The sequence below is a fragment of the Procambarus clarkii genome, chromosome 94, assembly GCF_040958095.1.
Source record: "Procambarus clarkii isolate CNS0578487 chromosome 94, FALCON_Pclarkii_2.0, whole genome shotgun sequence".
Classification (NCBI taxonomy): domain Eukaryota; kingdom Metazoa; phylum Arthropoda; class Malacostraca; order Decapoda; family Cambaridae; genus Procambarus; species Procambarus clarkii.
This window is the reverse complement of record NC_091243.1, coordinates 12,150,939-12,174,910: the sequence shown is the minus strand read 5'-3', so window position 1 is coordinate 12,174,910 and position 23,972 is coordinate 12,150,939. Positions and strand designations below refer to the sequence as shown.

At 43.9% G+C, this 23,972-nt stretch overlaps 4 protein-coding genes and 1 pseudogene across 5 annotated transcripts in view; 3 read left to right on the top strand and 2 right to left on the bottom strand.

Moving 5' to 3' along the window:
* Positions 1-106, top strand: part of LOC123752848 (cuticle protein AM1274-like) — a 1,543-nt pseudogene extending 1,437 nt beyond the window's left edge.
* The window catches only part of LOC138360032 (cuticle protein AMP4-like), a 34,679-nt gene extending 20,037 nt beyond the window's left edge, over positions 1-14,642 (bottom strand). The window contains exon 1 of the mRNA XM_069319954.1: positions 14,360-14,642. The gene's annotated coding sequence lies outside the window, so the exon portion shown is untranslated. The remainder of the gene's footprint in view (positions 1-14,359) is intronic.
* Positions 3,866-5,433, top strand: LOC123752846 (cuticle protein AM1274-like). Its single transcript, XM_045734878.2, has 3 exons — positions 3,866-3,950; positions 4,116-4,321; positions 5,088-5,433. The coding sequence occupies exons 1-3, from the start codon at positions 3,942-3,944 to the stop codon at positions 5,269-5,271; spliced, it is 399 nt and encodes a 132-aa protein (XP_045590834.1). The 5' UTR covers positions 3,866-3,941; the 3' UTR covers positions 5,272-5,433.
* Positions 9,537-11,050, top strand: LOC123747404 (cuticle protein AM1274-like). Its single transcript, XM_045729609.2, has 3 exons — positions 9,537-9,607; positions 9,771-9,976; positions 10,705-11,050. Exons 1-3 carry the CDS (start codon positions 9,599-9,601, stop codon positions 10,886-10,888), a joined length of 399 nt encoding a protein of 132 aa, XP_045585565.1. The 5' UTR covers positions 9,537-9,598; the 3' UTR covers positions 10,889-11,050.
* Positions 14,643-17,293: 2,651 nt separating the features above from the next.
* LOC123747200 (cuticle protein AMP4-like) lies at positions 17,294-19,320 on the bottom strand. Of its 2 annotated transcripts, none has more exons than XM_045729235.2 (3): positions 19,183-19,320; positions 18,816-19,021; positions 17,294-17,672 (listed from the first exon to the last, which is right to left on the bottom strand). In XM_045729235.2, the coding sequence occupies exons 1-3, from the start codon at positions 19,189-19,191 to the stop codon at positions 17,540-17,542; spliced, it is 348 nt and encodes a 115-aa protein (XP_045585191.1). In that variant the 5' UTR covers positions 19,192-19,320; the 3' UTR covers positions 17,294-17,539. The 2 variants fall into 2 exon arrangements, with proteins under 2 accessions (XP_045585191.1, XP_069176111.1); XM_069320010.1 differs by having other exon boundaries at positions 19,156-19,276.
* Between the last annotated feature and the right edge of the window lie 4,652 nt (positions 19,321-23,972).

The following is a 23,972-nucleotide window of genomic DNA, read 5'->3' as shown; positions in this document are numbered from 1 at the left end:
CTTCTTCCTCCTCTTCCTCCTTCTCCTGCCACGCTTGACCTTCCAACATACGTCACAGTGTATATTTATTATAATTTATTACAATGTAAATAAATAATTTGCAAATTATATTCACTTATTCTCCGATACTTCTATTTGCTACTTGTTTTATCTGCGTCATGTCCAGCACACTATTTGCGTCACAAACTCGAGAGTAAACGCATCGAGCAACCTAACAGTCGCCTTTGCTTCTCTTGTTCTTCGCACATAGGAGTAAAATAAAAGTTTTTTTGTGGTCGATACATTATAGATAATTATCCTTAGCCTCGACCTAGATACATAAAGATTGTATTATAGTATCCTACTTACATAACACTAGTATTAATGTGGTCAATATTTTACTATACTTGATTAAAAGCGTATATCATAGCACTTCGCAACACTGCATTCGTTTATTTTGATCCTTTATAGCACTTTAGAAGGGGTTAGTATAAGGATTTGGGATAGGACAGGGGGGGGGGGAGGAATGGTGTCAAACAACTTGGACGGTCGGGGATTGAAACGCACACTTACGTAACCGGGACCGTCGCTCTACCGTCCCGCCCTAGTAGTTGGACAACAGAAGTACAAATTTTACACTTTTTTGTAATGTAAATAAACCAAATCTAATGATCACATAATGTTCTACTGTTATTAAATATATTTATTAACTAGAATGTCTGAACAATTTACACAGCAAGTCCGGCCTTACGGAACCCCACCAGGATCCGGATGTTCCGTCCTCTCTCCACCTGCCAGAACCTGGATGGTCCGTCCTCTCGGCACCCGCCAGGACCCGGACGGTCCGCCTTCTCGGCACCTGTCTGGACTTGGATTGTCCGCCCTCTCGGCACCCGCCAGGACCCGGACGTTCCGCCTTCTCGGCACCTGTCAGGACCCAGATGGTCCGTCCTCTCGGCACCCGCCAGGACCCAGACAGTCCGCGTTCTCGGCACCTGTTAGGACCCGGACATTATGTCCTCTCAACATCCACCAGGACCCGGACGGTCCGCCCTCTCAGCACCTGCCAGGACCCAGACGGTCCGTCCTCTTGGCACCCGGCAGGATTCGGATGGTCCGCCCTCTCGACACCCGCCAGGACCTGGACGGTCCGCCTTCTCGGCACCCACCAGGACCCGGATGGTCCACCCAACTCTGGGATTTGTCCGCGGTTTGTATCATAGCGTCATGAGGCCAGTTACAATAAAACATTGGATGACGCTAAAATGCGTCAATACACCACTGTAGTGCTAACATATGCTTCACTCCGATACTCCGTGTTGCTGAACATTTTTTTGTCATGAATTATGTCAATATTTTAGACATATTGATCATTATAGTAAACAGTTTGACCCTAGGTTTATTGTATTGACAGTTTGACCCCATGTTTTCCTTGTTGACAGTTTAGTGGCGTCAGATACGATGCCTCGTCTACTATTCTGATAGCTGCTCATCAAAGTCTACACTGTTGACAGCAACGACCACACGTCTGTAGTGTTCACAGTGTCTGAACACTGTGAACACTTGTTTATGGTCATGACTATAATAATGGGTTCTTCCTTTGCATAATGTGTAATGGGGTTGTTAAATATTTTTGAATGTGTAATCATCCTTCTTAATGTTTCCATAAATATGAGGGTTACTAATCAGTCATATTTTCACCATTCCTAGTTGAGAAGCATAATAAATATGCACTTCTAAAGCATTTGAAATCATTCCATATCTACCGAAGATTCTAAGTTACTTAAGTCTTGACGTGGAAACTTGGCAACCCTAAGTTTACTAACATGTTTATGGGCACCATAAGTGTCAAGGAATCTAAGTGACCTCCTACCTACCAGTGAGCCTAGATGACCCATACAAAGTAAGAAACTTAAGCAGTCAGTTCCTTGCAAGAAGGATAAGTCACCGATATGCGTACAAAAGGAGCCTTAGATCTCCTAATTCTGTCAGGAGTCTTTGTGGTCCGTTATATGTCAGTGTAAAGTGGTTATATAATATGATAACGAGGCCAGGACATTCCACAAATTGTCAGGCAGCTATAATGCATTCTCATGGTTGTCAAGGAGTTCAGATTAAGGTGCCCTTCATGCCTACCAAGTAGTATAGGCGACCTAACAGGCATAATAAGGCCGAGTAAAGCCTGTCTACATTCCCCGATCAAGACTGAACAACACAATAAGCAACACGTGACGAAATTATCTTAAATGTACTAACCAGCGTCGCTATCAAACTGTCAAATGTTCCTTTCACTATAACCTGTATGCAAGGTCATCCTCTGTTTTGTTAAGTAAAAACAACGGTATCAAATTGCTTTTACATTTATCTGTACCTATAGGAGGAGAGAATGACTGTCTGTCTGGCCTTCAATCTTAAAGACGCTTTTGACTAGCCTTAAACAACTTTGCAGGTGAAAGAGTCTGGGATATGGGACACACATGAACTGGGCGGGGTCACCAGACTTCAAGAGGGAGCCGCGTGCCAGGATCACACTCTGACCCTCACGACGATTTTTGGCACTGTCCGCCAGCTACACCTGGCTAAATATTTAGAACCCAAAATAAAAAATAAAATTTATTTGTATTATACATATATAAAATATATATATAATATTATACATATATAATATATATATATATGGTGAGCGTGTGTGTATTCACCTAGTTGTGCTTGAGGGGGGGTTGAGCCCTGCTCTTTCGGCCCGCCTCTCAACTGTCAATCAATCAACTGTTACTACTACTATTAACTGTTTTTCACACACACACACACACACACACACACACACACACACACACGTGGGGGGCCTCGTAGCCTGGTGGATAGCGCGCAGGACTCGTAATTCTGTGGCGCGGGTTCGATTCCCGCATGAGGCAGAAACAAATGGGCAAAGTTTCTTTCACCCTAAGTGCCCCTGTTACCTAGCAGTAAATAGGTACCTGGGAGTTAGTCAGCTGTCACGGGCTGCTTCCTGGTGTGTGTGTGTGGTGTGGGAAAAAAAAAAAAAAAAAAAAAAAAAAAAAGCAGTTAGTAAACAGTTGATTGACAGTTGAGAGGCGGGCCGAAAGAGCAAAGCTCAACCCCCGCAAAAACACAACTAGTAAACACACACACACACACACACACACACACACAAGCTGCTTCCTGAGTGTAACAGCTGTCTACCTCACAGGTACCTATTTACTGCTATGTGACAGGGGCATCAAGGTGAAAGAAACTGCCCATCTGTTTCCGCCGGCTCCGGGAATCGAACCCGGGCCACATGACTACGTATCTATCATGCTGTCCACTCAGCCACCAGCGCTTATGTGTGTGAGTGTGTAAATACTTATTAGGCAGAACCGACTGACTTAACCTACTTAACAAGGTTTGCCTTGTCCTGATAAGCAAAGGTTGCTTTTCTTTTTCCACAATATCATTGCGCGAGTTTATATAAATATCGCGGTATTTACGTATTTGAACGATTACCTAAATTCTTATTTAATATCATTTGAATTTTACTTAAGTTAAGCATTAATGATAAATCATAACAACTTCAAGTAACGTATATAGGATTAAGTTAGTTTGGACTCAAAATATACAAAATACATATCAATAGTGCTGAATTTAATGTATATGTCAATGCATGAAACAAGCAGCAAAAGCATTTATAAATACAAATGAGTAAATAACCTAAAAAGAATAAAGGGACAACCACCCCGCCCTTCAGCGCTTTACGCCACAGATCGTGTTCATGACCCAAGGTACTAACTAGCTGACATTACTAAGTGACAACATGCTGGAAAAAACTCGCGGACATAGACCCACAGTTGCAGGACAACCTTTTGCAGGCAGGCAGCTTGACCCTAGAGCGGCCATCTCCTCGCTGGGTATATAAACCGCTCCACACACCCAGACACCATCACACTCACTCACTACTCCACAACATGAAGCTGGTGAGTACCGCCACATGGAGCTCCGGTGACGCATCACAAATCTCTTTACCGAAACTTACAGCAATCATGAGTTACTTGCATATTTTCAAACACAGGTCTGCAACATGCAAGTAAAGAAACATTTATGTATCTTTTTATATTTGGGATCTTCTTTACGTGTTTTAGATCGTGCTGGTTGCTCTTGTGGCTGTGGCAGTGGCCGACAAGCTGCCCCTCAACACTCCACCAGTCGCCATCCTCCGCAGCCAGCAGGTCAACCCCGACGAGCTCGGTGCCCACAGCTCCGACTTCGAGGCTGAGAACGGCATCAAGGTCCAGTTCTCTGGCTCTGAAACTGCCACTGGAGGAGCTAGACTTGTTGGCTCATATTCGTAAGCATCATTTACTAAAATTATACATCGGTGATCATTAAATATCATGCACCAGACGCCTCCCTTCCCATCTGGACCGAATTTCCACTTAATGTTCGTCTGTTCACCTTTGTTCCTTGTCAGCATCTACTGCTATAATCCCAGATTGCATGATTTTCCTCTTCTCCACACATTTATTTCTTCAAAGTTCACAATAACCGTTACTTCTCCAACTTGTTCAATCTCTTTTATCTGGTTATCTCCCTCTTCTCACTGAATTTACCCAACAGGCCCTTCATTCTCACTTCAAGATATTCTTTATATTGCCTCAATTATACGTACATTTCCTCTGGTACAGACTTTTTCTTCGCTAAGATTACACCAATTCCTCTAGCAGGACCTTGCCCTACATGATAACCCTTTACCTTTCATTATGAGTTACTCTTCCGTTCTTCTATTTTTCAATGTCATTTCTGATCGCTTTCCATGCATACATTTTCGCTGAGATCTTTCTATATGTTTTGTTACGTATTAATTTACAGTACGATTAGTTCGAAGATATCTATCATCGGTGCGCCCATACTGATATCATTTATTGTTCTTATAACTATTTTTTACAACAATGATACTGAATCGGGGGTAAAAAACTCAGCATCTGGTTACATTTATTTGTTCCTGTTCATGTTCATTGCAGTTTGCGTCTGGAAGATAAACTGACACATCCAGAGCACTAAACATATACAAAAGACACACGTGTTAAAATACTAACGAGGATGTTTTCTCTCAGCTACCCTCAGGAGGACGGCAGTTTAGCGACGGTAGAGTTCGTAGCTGACGAGAACGGCTACCAGCCCCAGTCCGACCTGCTGCCCGTGGCCCCGGAGTTCCCCCACCCCATCCCCCAGTTCGTCCTCGACCAGATCGCTTTCGCCGAGGAGGAGAGGAAGCGCAAGGAACGCGAAGGAAACTAAATCGGCGCTAATTATAATGTTCTCTGGATTCGCGGATATACCGCTGGCCACCTCCACTTCTTCCTCCTCCTCCTCCTTCTCCTGCCACGCTTGACCTTCCAACATACGTCACAGTGTATATTTATTATAATTTATTACAATGTAAATAAATAATTTGCAAATTATATTCACTTATTCTCCGATACTTCTATTTGCTACTTGTTTTATCTGCGTCATGTCCAGCACACTATTTGCGTCACAAACTCGAGAGTAACGCATCGAGCAACCTAATAATCGCCTTGCTGCTCTTGTTCTTCGCACACAGGAGTAAAATAAAAGTTTTTTTGTGGCCGATACATTTAGATAATTATCCTTAGCCTCGACCTAGATACATAAAGATTGTATTATAGTATTCTAGTTACATAACACTTGTATCAATGTGGTCAATATTTTGCTATACTTGATTAGAAGCGTCTATCATAGCACTTCCCAACTCTGCATTCGTTTATTTTGATCCATTATAGCACTTAGAAGGGATTAGGATAAGGATTTGGGATAGGAAGGGGGGGGGAAAGAAATGGTGTCCAACCACTTGGACGGTCGGGGATTGAACTCAGACCTACAGGATGCGAGACCGTCTCTCTACCGTCCCGCCCAAGTGGTTGGACAAAGTAGTACAAATTTTACACTCTTTGTACTGTAAATAAACCAAATCTGGTGAGCACATAATGTTCTACTGTTATTAAATATATTTATTAACTAGAATGTCTGAACAATTTAAACAGCAGGTCCGGCCTTTCGGCACCTGCCAGGACCCGGATGGTCCGTTCTCTCGGCACCCGCCAGGACCCAGACGGTCCGCCTTCTCGGCACCCGCCAGGACCCGGACGGTCCGCCCTCTCAGCACCTGCCAGGACCCAGACGGTCCGTCCTCTCGGCACCCGGCAGGATCCGGATGGTCCGCCCTCTCGACACCCGCCAGGACACGGACGGTCTGCCTTCTCGGCACCCACCAGGACCCGGATGGTCCACCCAACTCTAGGATTTGTCAGCGGTTTGTGTCATAGCGTCATGAGGTCGGTTACAATAAAACATTGGATGACGCTAAAATGCGTCAATACACCACTGTAGTGCTAACATATGCTTCACTCCGATACTCCGTGTTGCTGAACATTATATTGTCATGAATTATGTCACTATAATGATCAATATGTCTAAAATATTAACAGTTTGACCCTAGGTTCACCGTATTGACAGTTTGACCCCATGTTTTCCTTGTTGACAGTTTAGTGGAGTCAAACACGATGCCTCGTCTACTATTCTGATAGCTACTCATCAAAGTCTACACTGTTGACAGCAACGACCACACGTCTGTAGTGATCACAGTCTGACCCCTTGTTTATGGCCATGACTATATTAATGGGATCTTCCTTTGCATAATGTGTAATGGGGTGGTTAAATATTTTTGAATGTGTAATCATCCTTCTTAATGTTTCCATAAATATGAGGGTAACTAATCAGTCATATTTTCACCATTCTTAGCTGAGAAGCATAGTAAATATGCACTTCTAAAGCACTTTAAATCATTCTATATCTACCGAAGATTCTAAGTTACTTTAGTCTTGACGTGGAAACTTGGTAACCCCAAGTTTACTAACATGTTTATGGGCACCATAAGTGTCAAGGAATCTAGGTGACCTCCTACCTACCAGTGAGCCTAGATGACCCATACAAAGTAAGAAACTTAAGCAGTCAGTTCCTTGCAAGAAGAATAAGTCACTGATATGCGTACAAAAGGAGCCTTAGATCTCCTAATTCTGTCAGTAGCCTTTATGGTCCGTTATCTGTCAGTGTAAAGAGGTTATATAATATGATAACGAGGCCAGGACATTCCACAAATTGTCAGGCAGCTATAATGCATTCTCATGGTTGTCAAGGAGTTCAGATTAAGGTGCCCCTCATGCCTACCAAGTAGTATAGGCGACCTAACAGGCATAATAAGGCCGAGTAAAGCCTGTCTACTTTCCCCGATCAAGACTGAACAACACAATAAGCAACACGTGACGAAATTATCTTAAATGTACTAACCAGCGTCGCTTTCAAACTGTCAAATGTTCTTTTCACTATAACCTGTATGCAAGGTCATCCTCTGTTTTGTTAAGTAAAAACCACGGTATCAAAATGCTTTTACATTTATCTTTACCTATAGGAGGAGAGAATGACTGTCTGTCTGGCCTTCAATCTTAATGACGCTTGTGACTAACCTTAAACAACTTTGCAGGTGAAATGGTTTGATGTATGGGACACACATGAACTGGGCGGGGTCACCAGAATTCAAGAGAGAACCGCGTGCCAGGGTCACACTCTGACCCTCACGACGATTTTTGGCACTGTCCGCCAGCTACACCTGGCTAAATATTTAGAACCCAAAATTTAAATTATATATAAATTATATATATTATATATATATATATATATATATAATTTAAATTATATATAAATTATATATATATATATATATATATATATATATATATATATATATATATATATATATATATATATATATATATATAATTTTGTCCCCATTGCCTCAGAGACGCTTGGTGCCTGGGGTAAAAGTGCTGCTAGCTTTTTAAAGGAGTTGGGGTCTAAGCTAATCGAAACAACTAGAGACCCCAGAGCTGCCAGTTTTCTTTTTCAGCGCCTTAGTGTGGCAATCCAGAGAGGAAATGCTCACTGCATCCATGGTTCCTGCCCGCCATCTGAGGAGCTGGAGGAGCTATTCAACTTGTGACAAGCAGCCTTGTACCCTGTATGTAATCAATATTGTAACTTTTTTTGTGTAATGACATTTTCAAATAAAGTTAGATAAATATACACACTTAACAAAAGAATAGGGGTGGTAGGAGAAGAAAATATCAAAGTGTTCAGTGAGGATCCACAAGGTCTTCTCTGAGTACTCTTTATTTTCTTCTCCGAGGCTATGGGTCCCTACATTTGCACCAGAGGTGGTACCCCTTATATATATATATATATATATATATATATATATATATATATATATATATATATATATATATATATATATATATATATATATAGAGAGAGAGAGAGAGAGAGAGAGAGAGAGAGAGAGAGAGAGAGAGAGAATGTGTGTGTGTGTCTGTGTGTGTATTCACCTAGTTGTGCTTGCGGGGGGGGAGGGGTTTGAGCTCTGCTCTTTCGGCCCGCCTGTCAACTGTCAATCAATCAACTGTTACAATTTACTAACTGGTTTTTTCACACACATGAGCCACAGGGACGTTAGAAGGAACTTTTTCAGTGTCAGAGTAGTTAACAGATGGAATGCATTAGGCAGTGATGTGGTGGAGGCTGACTCCATACACAGTTTTAAATGTAGATATGATAAAGCCCAGTAGGCTCAGGAACCTGTACACCAGTTGATTGACAGTTGAGAGGCGGGACCAAAGAGCCAAAGCTCAACCCCCGCAAGCACAAATAGGTGAGTACAAATAGGTGAGTACACACACAGGCTGCTTCCTGAGTGTAACAGCTGTCTAACTCACAGGTCCCTATTCACTGCTATGTAACAAGCTGATCAGCGTGAAAGAAACTTTGCCCATCTGTTTCCGCCGGCTCCGGGAATCGAACCCGGGCCACATGACTACGTATCCATCGTGCTATCCACTCAGCCACCAGTGCCAATGTGTGTGTATGTGTGTGTGTGTGTGTGTGTGAGTGTATAAATACTTATTAGGCAGAACCGTCTGACTTAACCTACTTAACAAGGTTTGCCTTGTCCTGATAAGCAAAGGTTGCTTTTCTTTTTCCATAATATAATTGCGTGAGTTTATATAAATATCGCGGTATTTACGTATTTGAACGATTACCTAAATTCTTATTTAATATCATTTGAATTTTACTTAAGTTAAGCATTAATGATAAATCATAACTTCATGTAACATAAATAGGATTAAGTTAGTTTGGACTCAAAATGTACGAAATACATATCAATAGTGCTGAATGTAATGTATCTGTCAATGCATGAAACAAGCAACAATATCATTTATAAATACAAATGAGTATATACTCTAAGACGATTACAGGGACAACCACCCCGCCCTTCAGCGCTTTACGCCACAGATCGTGTTCATGACCCAAGGTACTAACAGGCTGACATTACTAAGTGATAACATGCTGGAAAAAACTCGCGGACATAGACCCACAGTTGCAGGACAACCTTTTGCAGGCAGGCAGCTTGACCCTAGAGCGGCCATCTCCTCGCTGGGTATATAAACCGCTCCACACACCCAGACACCATCACACTCACTCACTACTCCACAACATGAAGCTGGTGAGTACCGCCACATGGAGCTCCGGTGACGCAACACAAATCTTTTTACCGAAACTTACAGCAATCATGAGCTACTTGCTTATTTTCCAACACAGGTCTGCAACACGCAAGTAAAGAAACATTTATGTCTTTATATAATTGGGATCTTCTTTACGTGTTTTAGATCGTGCTGGTTGCTCTTGTGGCTGTGGCAGTGGCCGACAAGCTGCCCCTCAACACTCCACCAGTCGCCATCCTCCGCAGCCAGCAGGTCAACCCCGACGAGCTCGGTGCCCACAGCTCCGACTTCGAGGCTGAAAACGGCATCAAGGTCCAGTTCTCTGGCTCTGAAACTGCCACTGGAGGAGCTAGACTTGTCGGCTCATATTCGTAAGCATCATTTACTAAAGTTGCACATCAGTGATCATTAAATATCGTGCACCAGACGCCTTCCTTCCCACTTGGTTCGATTCGTAACATTTCTTTAACTTGATCTAATCTAATCCTCACCTCATATTCGGTACGTCTCTTCATCTACATCGTTTGTAGACATTTGCATTTTTTGTGTCTCTGGTCTTCACATTCATAATTTTAAACTTTTCATTGCCCGTTAGTTCTCCACCTTGTTCATCCTCTGTTATCTAGTATTCTGTCTCTGCCTCTAACTACCCATCAGGCCCTTCATTCATTTCTGAAACAATCCATCATATTACCACACTTATATGAACTTTTCTCTGGCAAAGACTTTTTCTTAGCTGAAGAAACAATTATCTAGGCCTCGCCACTCCTAGCTGGGCTTCGCATAAGCTTTTATCTTTCATTATGAATTCTCGCGTTCTTCTGTTTCTTAAAGCTATTCTGATCACTTTACGTTCCCATAGTTCTTTCTATATGTAATTTTCAGTATTAATTTCTAAAAACTATTGTTTTGTTAAGCTATATATGGTACTGAATCAGGGTAGAGAACTTATCGTCTAGCTTGTAATTATTTGTTCCCGTTTAAGAACATTGAAGCTTGCGTCTTCCTAGATAATAGACACATTCAAAGCACTTAACAGACGACAAGAACACATAGCATACATATGTGTGAAAATACTAACGAGGATGTTTTCTCTCAGCTACCCTCAGGAGGACGGCAGTTTAGCGACGGTAGAGTTCGTAGCTGACGAGAACGGCTACCAGCCCCAGTCCGACCTGCTGCCCGTGGCCCCGGAGTTCCCCCACCCCATCCCCCAGTTCGTCCTCGACCAGATCGCCTTCGCCGAGGAGGAGAGGAAGCGCAAGGAACGCGAAGGAAACTAAATCGGCGCCAATTATAATGTTCTCTGGATTCGCGGATATACCGCTGGCCACCTCCACTTCTTCCTCCTCCTCCTCCTTCTCCTGCCACGCTTGACCTTCCAACATACGTCACAGTGTATATTTATTATAATTTATTACAATGTAAATAAATAATTTGCAAATTATATTCACTTATTCTCCGATACTTTAATTTGCTACGTTTTTGAACCAGCATCATGTCCAGCACGCTATCTGTGTCATTAATTGGAGACATTAATTTTGTTTCTGACTGTTGTACCAGAAGTGAGCTTTCCTTAGCTAGCACTCATCCGCATATTGTAGTGAATGTTTGGTTATACTTTATAACATTTTTTTTTCAAAACACCCAGAAATTGGCTGCAGCACTACTGACAACAGGAGTGTAAAGGAATGATTGTATTTTGGTCAGCAACACAAGGACTCAACGATGCTTCCAGTGTTGAAGGTGAATCATGCTTCATCATACATTCGTATGTTTCATCATACATTGGTATGTTTCATCATACACTGGTATGTTTCATCATACATTGGTATGTTTCATCATACACTGGTATGTTTCATCATACACTGTTATGTTTCATCATACATTGGTATGTTTCATCATACACTGGTATGTTTCATCATACACTGGTATGTTTCATCACACACTGGTATGTTTCATCATACACTGGTATGTTTCATCATACATTGGTATGTTTCATCATACACTGGTATGTTTCATCATACACTGGTATGTTTCATCATACACTGGTATGTTTCATCACACACTGGTATGTTTCATCATACATTGCTATGTTTCATCATACATTGGTATGTTTCATCATACACTGGTATGTTTCATCACACACTGGTATGTTTCATCATACATTGCTATGTTTCATCATACATTGGTATGTTTCATCATACACTGGTATGTTTCATCATACACTGGTATGTTTCATCATACACTGGTATGTTTCATCACACACTGGTATGTTTCATCATACATTGCTATGTTTCATCATACACTGGTATGTTTCATCATACACTGGTATGTTTCATCACACACTGGTATGTTTCATCATACACTGGTATGTTTCATCATACACTGGTATGTTTCATCATACATTGGTATGTTTCATCATACACTGGTATGTTTCATCACACACTGGTATGTTTCATCATACATTGCTATGTTTCATCATACATTGGTATGTTTCATCATACACTGGTATGTTTCATCATACACTGGTATGTTTCATCATACACTGGTATGTTTCATCATACACTGGTATGTTTCATCATACACTGGTATGTTTCATCATACATTGGTATGTTTCATCATACACTGGTATGTTTCATCATACACTGGTATGTTTCATCATACATTGGTATGTTTCATCATACATTGGTATGTTTCATCATACATTGGTATGTTTCATCGTGTATTGTAAGGGATATTCACGTGGTTGTGTATAGGCAAAATACACAATTTTGTAAATGTAAATCTATACTACAAAAGAAAATGTCTGTCTTTTTGTATGTCTGCCTGCCTGTTTGTCCAAACTTGGAGGCCTCACCCAAATACAGGACGGACATAGGCTGGTCGGGGTAGGCCTAAGTTAACGAAATTCTGTTTATAACTCCATACCCCCTCCCCCCCCCCCCCCCCCCTCCCTCCCCGAGCCATTTTCTTGGACTCTGAAATTAATCCGGAATGAAATCGCGAGTGTAATATCCGTAGAGTATGAAGTTTACCCGCTCAAATTCTTAATATATTTTCTGAGAGAAGGGGGAAGAGGAGGTGCGGGGGGGGGGAAGCGGTAGTGGAGGGCGAGAGAGGGGGGAAGACCAAAGGGCTGGGTAGAGGGAAGAAGGAGGGGGAAGTGGGAGGAATAAAGAGAGGGGATCAAGGGGATTGGAAGAGGGTGCAGCGGGGCATGGGAGAAGAGACAGACTGTCCCGGGTACCGCCGGGTTCCCCCTTAGTACAATATACGGTGAGTTTATAGGGGGGGGACCAAGATCATTCATCCTGTCCGGCAGTAAATGTGGCAGTTGGCACTGTACAGGCAATACAGTTATTATTCTATCTAGTACCCAAGGACACGGGATCCCGTGTCCATCATATCCACACATATCTTGGAATATAACCCGTTCGAAGATTTTACTCTTCCAACCGGCGGCCGACCCCTAAGACACATTAATTTTAACGGACTGTGTATTCACAGTCTGTTAAAATTGATGTGTAAAAAAATCCCCACTAATATAAATTGATATTATATATATTACAATTTGATGTACAGTTAGGCCTAGATTAGGTTTTGTTGGCAGTTATTTGTGTTTGTAGTACATGTGTGAAGCAATTACAGCGTTGTGGTTCGAACAAATGTCGTCAGTGAAGCACTTGTTCCAGAAGTATTCGGATGTGACTCGTACGTCAGGCTGCGAGCAGCCGCGTCCAACAGCCTGGTTGATCAGTCCGGCAACCAGGAGGCCTGGTCGACGACCGGGCCGCGGGGACGCTAAGCCCCGGAAGCACCTCAAGGTAACCTCAAGGTATGTCATCAGTTGCGAGTCCTGTGTAAACCGTTTTCCATTCATAAACAGGGGGTTTGGTGGGTGCATGGAATGGACTTTGGTCTTTGTTTATGAGGACTGGCTGCACCGGGAGGCCGCCAAGATCCGCCAACCCCCGGTACCTACCTGGTACTGACTACACCGAACTGATATCTAACCGGGAAACGTTAATAGATCCCTTTCGTGAGGCCCCGGGCGATATGTCCGCCAGCCCTAGTATCAGTGCCGGTGGTTGAATGCCTTACGGCAGTATCGAGACCCAGTGGTCAAAACCAAGAAAGGTTTTCGGTGAGCCCAAGGCGTAGTAGGCTCCACACGTTAATTTCCCGTTGAGCCAACTTATGTGAGACAAGTGCTAGAACACGCAGCGTAAACATGGAATCCACACCTTTTGAAGCAAAAAAAAAAAATACTGGCGTTTGCTTCAAGACATGGGCCTGCATTAAGAGGTCTAAGCAACGTGATCAAATTAACTTAACTGAATCTCATAACCCTGATATAGAGGGGAAATGATCATGACATACAGAATACTGAGGAAAACGAAGAAGGACAGTCTTTAAATTTTAAAAACTCAAGTATACGGCCCAACCATCATAGCTCCTACTGATGTTCTCATTGATGCATCACGTTAATGGGATTTCTTTGTGCATTAGTAACAGGTGAAAGCTGTAGAATACATCAGAGAAAAAGTCATCCATGGGTAAAATAGCTGAGTAGTGAGTGGTGAGCAACGCTGTAGGGACCTAGAGCGTGACCTTGGTCCACCTCTCACTGGGGAGGATAAATATAACGACCATACACTCTCACACTCACCCTCACACTCACACAGAGGGAGAGGACATGCATAGATGGAGAGGACATACACAGAGGGAGATGAGTACTATCACAAACGTACCGGAGTAATGGAGAAGTCAGCCTCGGCCCTGTGTTGCTGCCTGTGGTGTTACAGTCCAGGGCGGGAAGACTGCTGCGATGGTCGCTTCTCCAGCGATGTCGACAGTTCACGTCATTAGGAAAGGACACAAGTGAGACTATGTAATAACGTTCCATAAACGGTTCTTGACTGTCTGGGGAGCAAAGGTGTCGGGATCTCCATAAGACGATAAGACAGCTCAAGATGACTGGGTGGGGAAAAACTGTAAATAAGTTAGGATAGTCGTTGAAACCGCCAATCACCGTTAGACAGTACATGTGAGGAGGCTCTGCGGTTCATTACTTGGCCACGATGAAGATGATCTTCGCACTTGTGGCTCAGGAGGGTCAGAAGCAGTGGTTGAGAAGTGAAGCAACATTGTGGCGGGCGGCCAAGGGATCATGTTTAGATGTGAGCGCTTGATAACTAATCAGACGAACAGTTTTCCTTGGAATGAATAATTTACTGTCAGAGGGAATTAGCATAATGTGAGTGGCTGAGGACTGAATCTGGACCAGTCACTATTTAAAGGTTGAGGAGAAAGTACAAACTATTTACAACTCAAGGTTCAACACTTGTTCAGGGCCTACAAGTGGCCTTTCTGCTCTAGTCTATGAAGAGAGAGAGAGAGGACATCACCAAACCGATATGGTAAAACCAGTTACCTGTTTTATGGTGCTGAGATTTTCCAGAATAAAGTACAGGACGGAGGACTTGCTGGTGAAGTTGGGTCCCTGTGGTCGGCGGCTCGCGTCTCGGCTCGAAGCTGCCAACGTAATAATTAGCGGCAACGGACACACTGTTCCCGGGTCGTTTGACAAAGCTGACATTATTAGATAACGCGCAGCATATTCTCGGGTCTAATTGGAAAATGGTCGGAATACTGAATCTTATTTTCAGTCCGTCCTCATAAACAAAGGCCAAGTGCTCGTTGACCCTTCACACACAACCCATCCTCGACTCAAGTCCATTACATCCAGCGGTCGACCCCACAGACGCATTCCTAAATTTTAACATGCTGTTCATTCAAAACAGGATTTTTTTCATATATAAATTAATATTATAGTGTATTAGCATATTGTAAATATATAGGCATAGCTTAGGTTAGGTGTTTAGGTTCTGTTGGCGATTATTTGTATTTGTAGTACGTGGGTGAAGCATTTACAGCGTTGTGGTTCGAACAAAATTCGTCAGTGAAGCACTTGTTCCGGAAGTGTTCGAACTAAATCAGTTGTGAGACGTGTGTAAACCGTTTTCCATTCATAAACAGGGGGTTTGGCGGGTGCATGGAATCACTTTTGGGTCTTTGTTTGGAGGATGGGCTGTTCGCTGACGACTTTCGTTCGAACCACAACACTGTAAATGCTTCACTCACGTACTACATATACAAATAATCGCCAGGAGAGCCTAAACACCTAACCAATAAAACACAATATGAAAATATACAACAATATTAATTTATATATGAGAAAATTCCTGAATTGAATGAACAGCATGTTAAAGTTGATGAATGAGTCTTTGGGGTCGAACGCGGGATGGAATAAACTTTGGTCCAAGGACGGGAGTCAGACGCCCCGTCTGACTCCTCCCTCGCCGGAGGAAAATTGTCAAGAGGCAATTGAGCAAATTCCTGCAGGAGGTGTTGGGTCATGCAGGTTCCTGGCCTGCGGATCGCTGCTAGTAACAGCTATACCGATCAAGTTATCATTCTCAGTATCGACAACAGGTAAACACACACACCTTAGTCGTCTGGGAGCTGACAGGTTGGGTCCAAGAGCTGCAACTCATCCCTCACAAGCACAACTAGGTTAGTACACATATTCACGTTCTAGGCCAGGAGATCGTTATTATCTTTTTATGACAACATTTATACCTGCCTCCGCCCCCGCTCTCTCTCTCTCTCTCTCTCTCTCTCTCTCTCTCTCTCTCTCTCTCTCTCTCTCTCTCTCTCTCTCTCTCTCTCTCTCTCTCTCTCTCTCTCTCTCTCTCTCTCTCGACCTGATAGTGTAAGCGACTGAGTTTACAAATGAGAGACAAGAGTGGGGGTGTGAGAATGAGAGATAATACGAGACGTCGCTCTGTGCGACCTCTCGAACTTATCATGGCTGGGGCACCTCGCCAGAATCTTATTTCATATTTGAATTCAAACCATTTTTAGGTCTGTAAATGGTTATTAGTTAGTGGTGACAGCCATATGGCTGCTAACTGACGGTCACAGAGTTCCCAGTCCTGGTGATCATGGCTACCAGCGTCTTCAGCACTGTCTCTCTCATTTTCCTCACTGTCTTTTCTCACTTTCCTCTCCTCCATCCCCATTGTTTCTCTCATTAAGTTCTTCTCTCACTCACGCTCTTGATCACTGTTGATGTGACTTATTCTGCCGCCGCCCACCACCAGCCTCTACCATCCCTGCCACCCGTGACAATTGGTTCTTGTCTGCCACCATGACAGTCACACTTCCTGCGGACCATCGCTTGACCTGTACTCCAGGAATCGTTACAGCTGTATGAGTGATGATGATCTATGCCAGTGACTGGGTCGATGACAGTGCCAGTGACTGTGCCAGTGACTGGGTCGAGGACAGTGCCAGTGACTGTGCCAGTGACTGGGTCGAGGACAGTGCCAGTGACTGTGCCAGTGACTGTGCCAGTGGCAGTGCCAGTGACTGGGCCAGTGTGTGTGTTAATGACAATGTGTTAAGATTAAAGTGAAGGATGGGGCTTTATCGCTGCTCTTACCAGAATGGAAGAATATTGCTTTCTGGGCCGCTCAAGAAGCTCTCCTGAGCGTATTCTCTTTTACCTTTATTATTTCTTATTTATTTTGCCATTTTTCCTTGGTGTTAATCGCTGCTCTTAGCTTCTTAAGATGACATTGATAAAACGAGCAAGAAACTCGCTTTTTTAATAATCATCATGATTTATTGTCCCCTTTATTATGGCGCAGGCGATATATACATATAGTCTTTAACATAATTATAAATCGTTCCAAAGGCATAGAGGATATCAATATATAGGCAAGACAACATTATTTTAAGGTATCTGACTATGCACAAAAAGGCTCAGCAATCCATTCTTTCTTTAGGCGGCATCCTCTTGAGTCGTATTGAATCTAGACTGCCTCTTGAGCCTTGCGCTTCCTCTCCTCCTCGGCGAAGGCGATCTAGTCGAGGACGAACTGGGGGATGGGGTGGGGGAACCCCGGGGCCACGGGCAGCAGGTCGGACTGGGGCTGGTAGCCGTTCTCGTCAGCTACGAACTTCACTGACGCAATACTGCCGTCCTCCTGGGGGTAGCTGAGAGGAAAATAATTGTTAGAAGATTCATATGAACGGCGTCCTTGAAACATGCAGAACTGTCGGAAAATCCGACACTATTTAATAATATCATACAGACAGATAATAATAGCTGCTGTATTGTATAAACAAGTTACCCATAGAAAATGTAACTGTAGTGGAATTTCCGTCTATAGAAAACGGGATATCATTACCACATACTATTATAAATTCTCCACCTATTATGGTGGGAATTATTCTTAAATACATTAGTCTTTGGACTTTACCATCATAAAAACATCTCATATAAATTAACTTAATTATCAGTATTAAAGTAGAGTAAATGTGACCCTTCTATCACTTACTGTCATCTGGACAATGTAAGCCAGGGAGGAGGGAGGCGTCAGGGAGGAGGGAGTGGTCAGGCAGCCATTGTTTATACTAGACGAGAGGCTCACGGGAGCAATTCGGCTCCTGTTAATTTTACTTGGACGAAGTGTTATGGAAACCAAAGGTGTACCATCATCAACACGCTGTCAACAAATTCAAGTTAAGTGTTCTACCGAAACCCATTTATGTATCATTAGTGGCCATTAATGTCATTGGGTAGGGTGACCCAATTAGAGCACGAGATCGCCTCATACTAAAGGTAATTAAGCCAGGTCTTCATTGTTCCATGTACAGTGTTTTCTCTGATATAGCTGTCATATATAGGATTCTGGCTTTATAGCTAGCACCCTTTTGACAGGTCAAGACGAGGAAGCATGCTTTGTGCATCAGTTACCAGGGTGATGGAAGCTACCTCAAAGAGGATAATTTGGTGTCTACATCCTGGTTATACCTGGTGGACTAAGGCCTGCTGTACAAATAAGATAAGGAACCTCTTCAATGTATGTAGTCTAATACTGTAGTTTGATTGGCTGCATATATATAAATTCAATTAATATAACCCCCCCCTAATGTGTAGAGGATCGATTTGTGAGATTATTGCAGAAATACAGTCCACTTATCATCATACAAATTGCTATAGAAGTATATAAATTAACGTAAATATAAATTCTATATAGATTCATATAAATTAAATAAATATAAATCTCACAGGTCGGTTCCCACAAGAGCTGTAGCACCCAAAACACTCCAAATTAAGTCAAGTCCGTGACCCACCTCCAGGAGCCGGCCATGTTGGAGCCGCCAGCAGCTCCCTCAGAGCCAGATAGCTGGACCTTGATGCCGTTGTCAGCCTCGAAGTCGGAGCTGTGGGCACCGAGCTCGTCGGGGTTGACCTGCTGGCTGCGGAGGATGGCGACGACTGGAACGGTTTCTGGCAACTTGTCGGCCACTGCCACAGCAGTCAAGGCAACCATCAAGATCTGAAACAAATAAGATTTAGCGACTATCTGTACACTTCTTTATCTAGTCCACAGTAAACTCTGTCTCAGGGACCAGAACTGTTGTTTTGGAACAGATAAAGAATGTGCAAATATTGAACTGTGATGGTAGAAACCTTATGGTATAGGAGTGGAGGACGTACCAACTTCATGGTGACGGAGCGAATGTGTATATGGGGCTCCTTTGCGCTCCAGTTATATAGTGACGCTCCCTCCACACACCAAGGTCACGGCGGCTCCAGTTCTGGTTGGGGAAACCCTTCACACTGTCGCTGGTCGTCAACGAAGCACTGTTCGAGCAATGTTCGAACCTCTTCAGTTGTGAATCGTGAGTAAGAAGTTTTTAATGTATTCGTTATTGTACTACATAGCCTTCCCGGCTTGGTACCTTCTTTTGATAAATATCTACTTACTCAACAGTGGGTTTGATCGCTACGTAGATTGAACATTGGCCTTTGTTGATGAGGACGGGTTGCTTGATGAGGACGGGTTGCTTGATGAGGACGGGTTGCTTGATGAGGACAGGTTGATGCAGAAACACTTCAACAACCTCACTTGGGTTACTGAACCAGAAAAAGTCTGGCTCGAAGCGGTCTAACTGTATGGGTCTTCAGGACCAACCAGTCTTCATCCGAAAAGGGCAAAAAAGTGATTAGGCTAACCTGTTTATGAATGAAAAATACTTTAAACACGCCTCGCAGCAGACGTTGGTACATTGATCTAACGATGCTACCCTGACGACCTCGGTTAAAATAACAACTCTGTAAGTGCCTCACCCACGCACTACAAATCTTGAGACTCGATTTTAAGCTTTTACTAGTTGAGAACATTCTTAAGTTTAATTTGTAAAACTTTCTAAGCCTTAGCTCTTCTTAGTAACTTAGTAAAAGTCTTAGAATGTTGAAGACAGTTCCTTCTTAATGTGTGAACTTCTGTTTTAATTCCCCTGAAGGCGAGATCGAGCTTGAGCTCCTGATACCCACCTTTTGCGAAATACAACGTGGAAAAAATATTTATCATTAGTTTTCGAAAAAAAATACTGCGTTCGCCTCGTGTTGCTGATGCTAACAGTTGATGTTTGTTGATGTTTCTATGTGTTGACAGCTGCTTGGGCTAGTAGGTCAAGCTAGTGTGGGCACCCCACACGGAGGTGGTCAACCTTTCTCCGACCTCTTGCTCAGAACACGTTCAAAACATGTGTCAACCGAGTGGCCAGCCTACCTGCGACAATCAGATAGATAGATAATATACCGGATAAGATACCCATTAGGGCGAGCCTTGAAGTGGGGACAGCTGAAGTGAAGCAGGTGAGAGGAAACGTTGAAGTTGTAGAGAAAAGTGCCAGGGCTTGACCCAGCTGCGTGTCTTAAGTCGATCAGTACTGCTGACTTTTGCTATCTGAGAAGAGAGAGAGAGGGGGGGGGAGGGGAGAGAGAGAGGGGGGGGGGAGGGGAGAGAGAGAGAGAGAGCGGGGGGGGGGGAGGGGAGAGAGAGAGAGGGGGGGAGGGGAGAGAGAGAGAGGGGGGGAGGGGAGGAGAGAGAGAGAGAGAGAGAGAGAGAGAGAGAGAGAGAGAGAGAGAGAGAGAGAGAGAGAGAGAGAGAGAGAGAGAGAGAGAGAGAGAGAGAGAGAGGACAGGGAGAGAAAGATGTCAATATGAGTCCAGACAATAGTCTTGGTCCCAAGAGCTCACATCACACGAAATGTGCAGACCGCACACTGTGTTTAACCGAATCAATAACGCCAGGACACGTCAAGGAAGGCTCGGGTAGACGTGGGTGGTGATGTATAGATGTGGGGTGGTTGTGGGGGTGTGGGGAAAATGTTATGAGGGTGTGGGAAGTGTTGTGAGGGTGTGGGAAGTGTTGTGATGGTGTGGGAAATGTTGTGAGGGTGTGGGAAATGTTGTGAGGGTGTGGGAAATGTTGTGAGGGGTGTGGGAAGTGTTGTGAGGGTGTGGGAAGTGTTGTGAGGGTGTGGGAGGTGTTGTGAGGGTGTGGGAAGTGTTGTGAGGGTATGGTAAAGTGTTGTGAGGGTATGGGAAGTGTTGTGAGGGTGTGGGAAGTGTTGTGAGGGTGTGGTAAAGTGTTGTGAGGGTATGGGAAGTGTTGTGAGGGTGTGAGAGGTGTTACCTAAAGCATTTGCTTTATGCAACAGTTTTCTTACATCGGTGGTATTTAATCCGTAATCCACAGCTGCGCTACCTAGAGCAGCCTACGGACAACGATGCTCATGAACATGGCTATCATTGTTAGATGACCTGGAACACGAGTAGTACAGCGTGTAGACGAGCGGAGGCACCAAGGCTCGCTTGCTGGTGCAGCTGCATGACTTCCTGAAGAAACTTTGTGTTTGGAGGGCTCCTGAGGTGACTGGAAATGCCAACGGTGTCGTCGAGAGCAATTGAGATCTTCCCCTCTGTTTGTAATCCTGTGGAGATGTCATGTTGAGGAGAAATATTGCGGGAACAACGGTGGACATCTTCAAGAGTAAACTCGATAGTTTCCTTCAAGGAGTGCCTGACCAACCGGGCTGTGATGGATATGTGGGCCTGCGAGCCGCTCCAAGCAAGAGCCTGGTGAAGCAAGCTCTCGCAAGTCAAGCCTGGCCTCGGGCCGGGCTTGAGGAGTAGAAGAACTCCCAGAACCTCATCAAGCAGGTATCAAGCAGGAGAGGGGGGGGGCTGGCCTGAGGTACCCTGCTGGAAGCTCTGTCAGAGCGGAATAAAAACTTATCTGCTGCTGGCGAGGGACAATTAAGTTTTTGAGATTTGTGTTTTAACAGATTTTTCCCCGTGGGAAGTTGACGTCTTTTATGTCAGTTTTCCCGCGTGGAAAGTTAGACGGTTTCCGCCACTGTGGGAGATGTGCGTCATTAAGCCCTTCATGGTGTGTGTCAAGTCCTAAGTAAAGGACTTGACTCATACGACGTGATCCTCATGCAAGCACCTAACGCCCTGACTTAATCCTCTTGCAAGCACCTAACGCCCTGACTTGATCCTCATGCAAGCACCTAACGCCCTGACTTAATCCTCATGCAAGCACCTAACGCCCTGACTTAATCCTCATGCAAGCACCTAACGCCCTGACTTGATCCTCATGCAAGCACCTAACGCCCTGACTTAATCCTCATGCAAGCACCTAACGCCCTGACTTAATCCTCATGCAAGCACCTAACGCCCTGACTTAATCCTCATGCAAGCACCTAACGCCCTGACTTAATCCTCATGCAAGCACCTAACGCCCTGACTTAATCCTCTTGCAAGCACCTAACGCTCTGAACACTCAGTCTGCCTCGGCAGACTAAGTGTTCCTCTCACACAGCCGGGAAGGCGGGAACGCATGAGAATGCCCTTGCTTAATTGAGCATCCAACCCTCCAACCCCCTTTACTGGGTTGGGAATCAAAGATACAAATGTATCTTTGTTGACTAAACCACACACTAGAAAGTGAAGGGACGACGACGTTTCGGTCCGTCCTGGACCGATCGTCTGCATACAGATGTATCTTCTATGTTGGGTGCCGCCAACATAAAAGATCCTGAAGGGGAGTTTACAAAGTGGACCGGACAAAGTAGGGCGAGAGTATTTAAATAATTGAGAACGCAAATGAGCCGAAGAAATGTAAGGAAGTTTCCGTAGCCTGTACAAGTAGAACACTGAGTATAACACAAGTAGAACAAGCACTGAAAGAAGAAGTTGTGGAAGCCACCTTCCATCCTCAACTTTAAGTTGTTTGTTGTTTAAGATTTACTACTTGGAACAAAAAAGTTCCCAGTTGCACGGGCTATGGACCCAACTTTAAGGACAGTTTCGACAAAGATTTCGAACTTCTAAATATTATTCGATAATTAATTATAATTAATTCATTGTGTTGGGGGACAAGCAGCCAGTGAATATATATACATGTTAGATTTATATTGCCCCCCCCCCCTTCCTCCAGGGATGCAACCCTGTAACAAGCTGACTAACTCCTGGGTACCTAGAGACCTGGGTAAGAGACATTATCTTATCTTATTTATATATAGAACATGGCTTAATTGGAATTCCCTGTGTAGGGTGTACGACCAACATTATCCTCGCTGTGACCATTGAATATTATCACGGAATTGATTACTTTCTGGATCACGACGAAATTGTTAATGGAAATCTGAGATGGTAGGTTGTTTGATTTGCATTCTGTATTGTCACTTCCTGGAATGACCCTTGAGGTGCTTCCGGGGCTTAGCGTCCCCGCGGCCCGGTCGTCGACCAGGCCTCCTGGTCGACCCTGGCGTAACAGAGAGAAAGGAAATGTTTGTCACATTTAACTGGTAGTGGGAGGGATGCTGTGTTGCTGTCTAGCGAGGACCGTTTAGCGAGAAGCACTTGACAAAAGTTCCCCTCGGCACTTTTATACTGTACAATATGGAGTGAGGAGATGTGGCCAGGTCACACAGCAGGGGATGAAGGCTTCCTGAAGACGGTCAGCAGGAGCTTAGCGGACCACAAGTTTAATGGATGTTCAAGGCTCCTGTAATTTATAACGGCCCTTAAATTACTGGCATTATGCAATTTTGTATTCTCAGTTATTTAGTTTGTTACTGTTGAAATAAAATAGTCGTGGTTGAGTGAAACGAACATAGTATGTTTTAAGCATTAGTTGAGGATCTGGCCGTGGCAGCTAATAAAGCCATGGTGTTAATGTTTAGATTTTATAAATAGGTTTGTCTTTTTTTTAACTTGAAAAAAAAAATCAAAGATAGAGCGAGTGCTGTGAGTTGAAGCAGGAACTATAAAAGGCACTATCAGGTTGTGAAATGTGGCGAGTAAAACATAGAGCTGCCATACAGCTGGGCGATGAGGGGCCAGTCACCTTAATGGTGGAGGGAGCGGGGCAAGCTGCCCCCCTCTCCCCCTATCACCCCCTACCTCCGCCATCCCCCCCCCCCCCCCAT

What these genes read in the sequence shown, in the direction of transcription:
- LOC123752846 (XM_045734878.2), top strand. An exon ending in AGACTTGTTGGCTCATATTC is followed by an intron (nt 4,322 to 5,087) that starts GTAAGCATCATT and finishes GTTTTCTCTCAG; the next exon opens with CTACCCTCAGGAGGACGGCA.
- LOC123747404 (XM_045729609.2), top strand. An exon ending in AGACTTGTCGGCTCATATTC is followed by an intron (nt 9,977 to 10,704) that starts GTAAGCATCATT and finishes GTTTTCTCTCAG; the next exon opens with CTACCCTCAGGAGGACGGCA.
- LOC123747200 (XM_069320010.1), bottom strand. Translation starts at nt 19,191, where the DNA reads ATGAAGTTGGTACGTCCTCCACTCCTATACCATAAG. An exon ending in CTCCACTCCTATACCATAAG is followed by an intron (nt 19,022 to 19,155) that starts GTTTCTACCATC and finishes TATTTGTTTCAG; the next exon opens with ATCTTGATGGTTGCCTTGAC. An exon ending in AACATGGCCGGCTCCTGGAG is followed by an intron (nt 17,673 to 18,815) that starts GTGGGTCACGGA and finishes TTTTCCTCTCAG; the next exon opens with CTACCCCCAGGAGGACGGCA.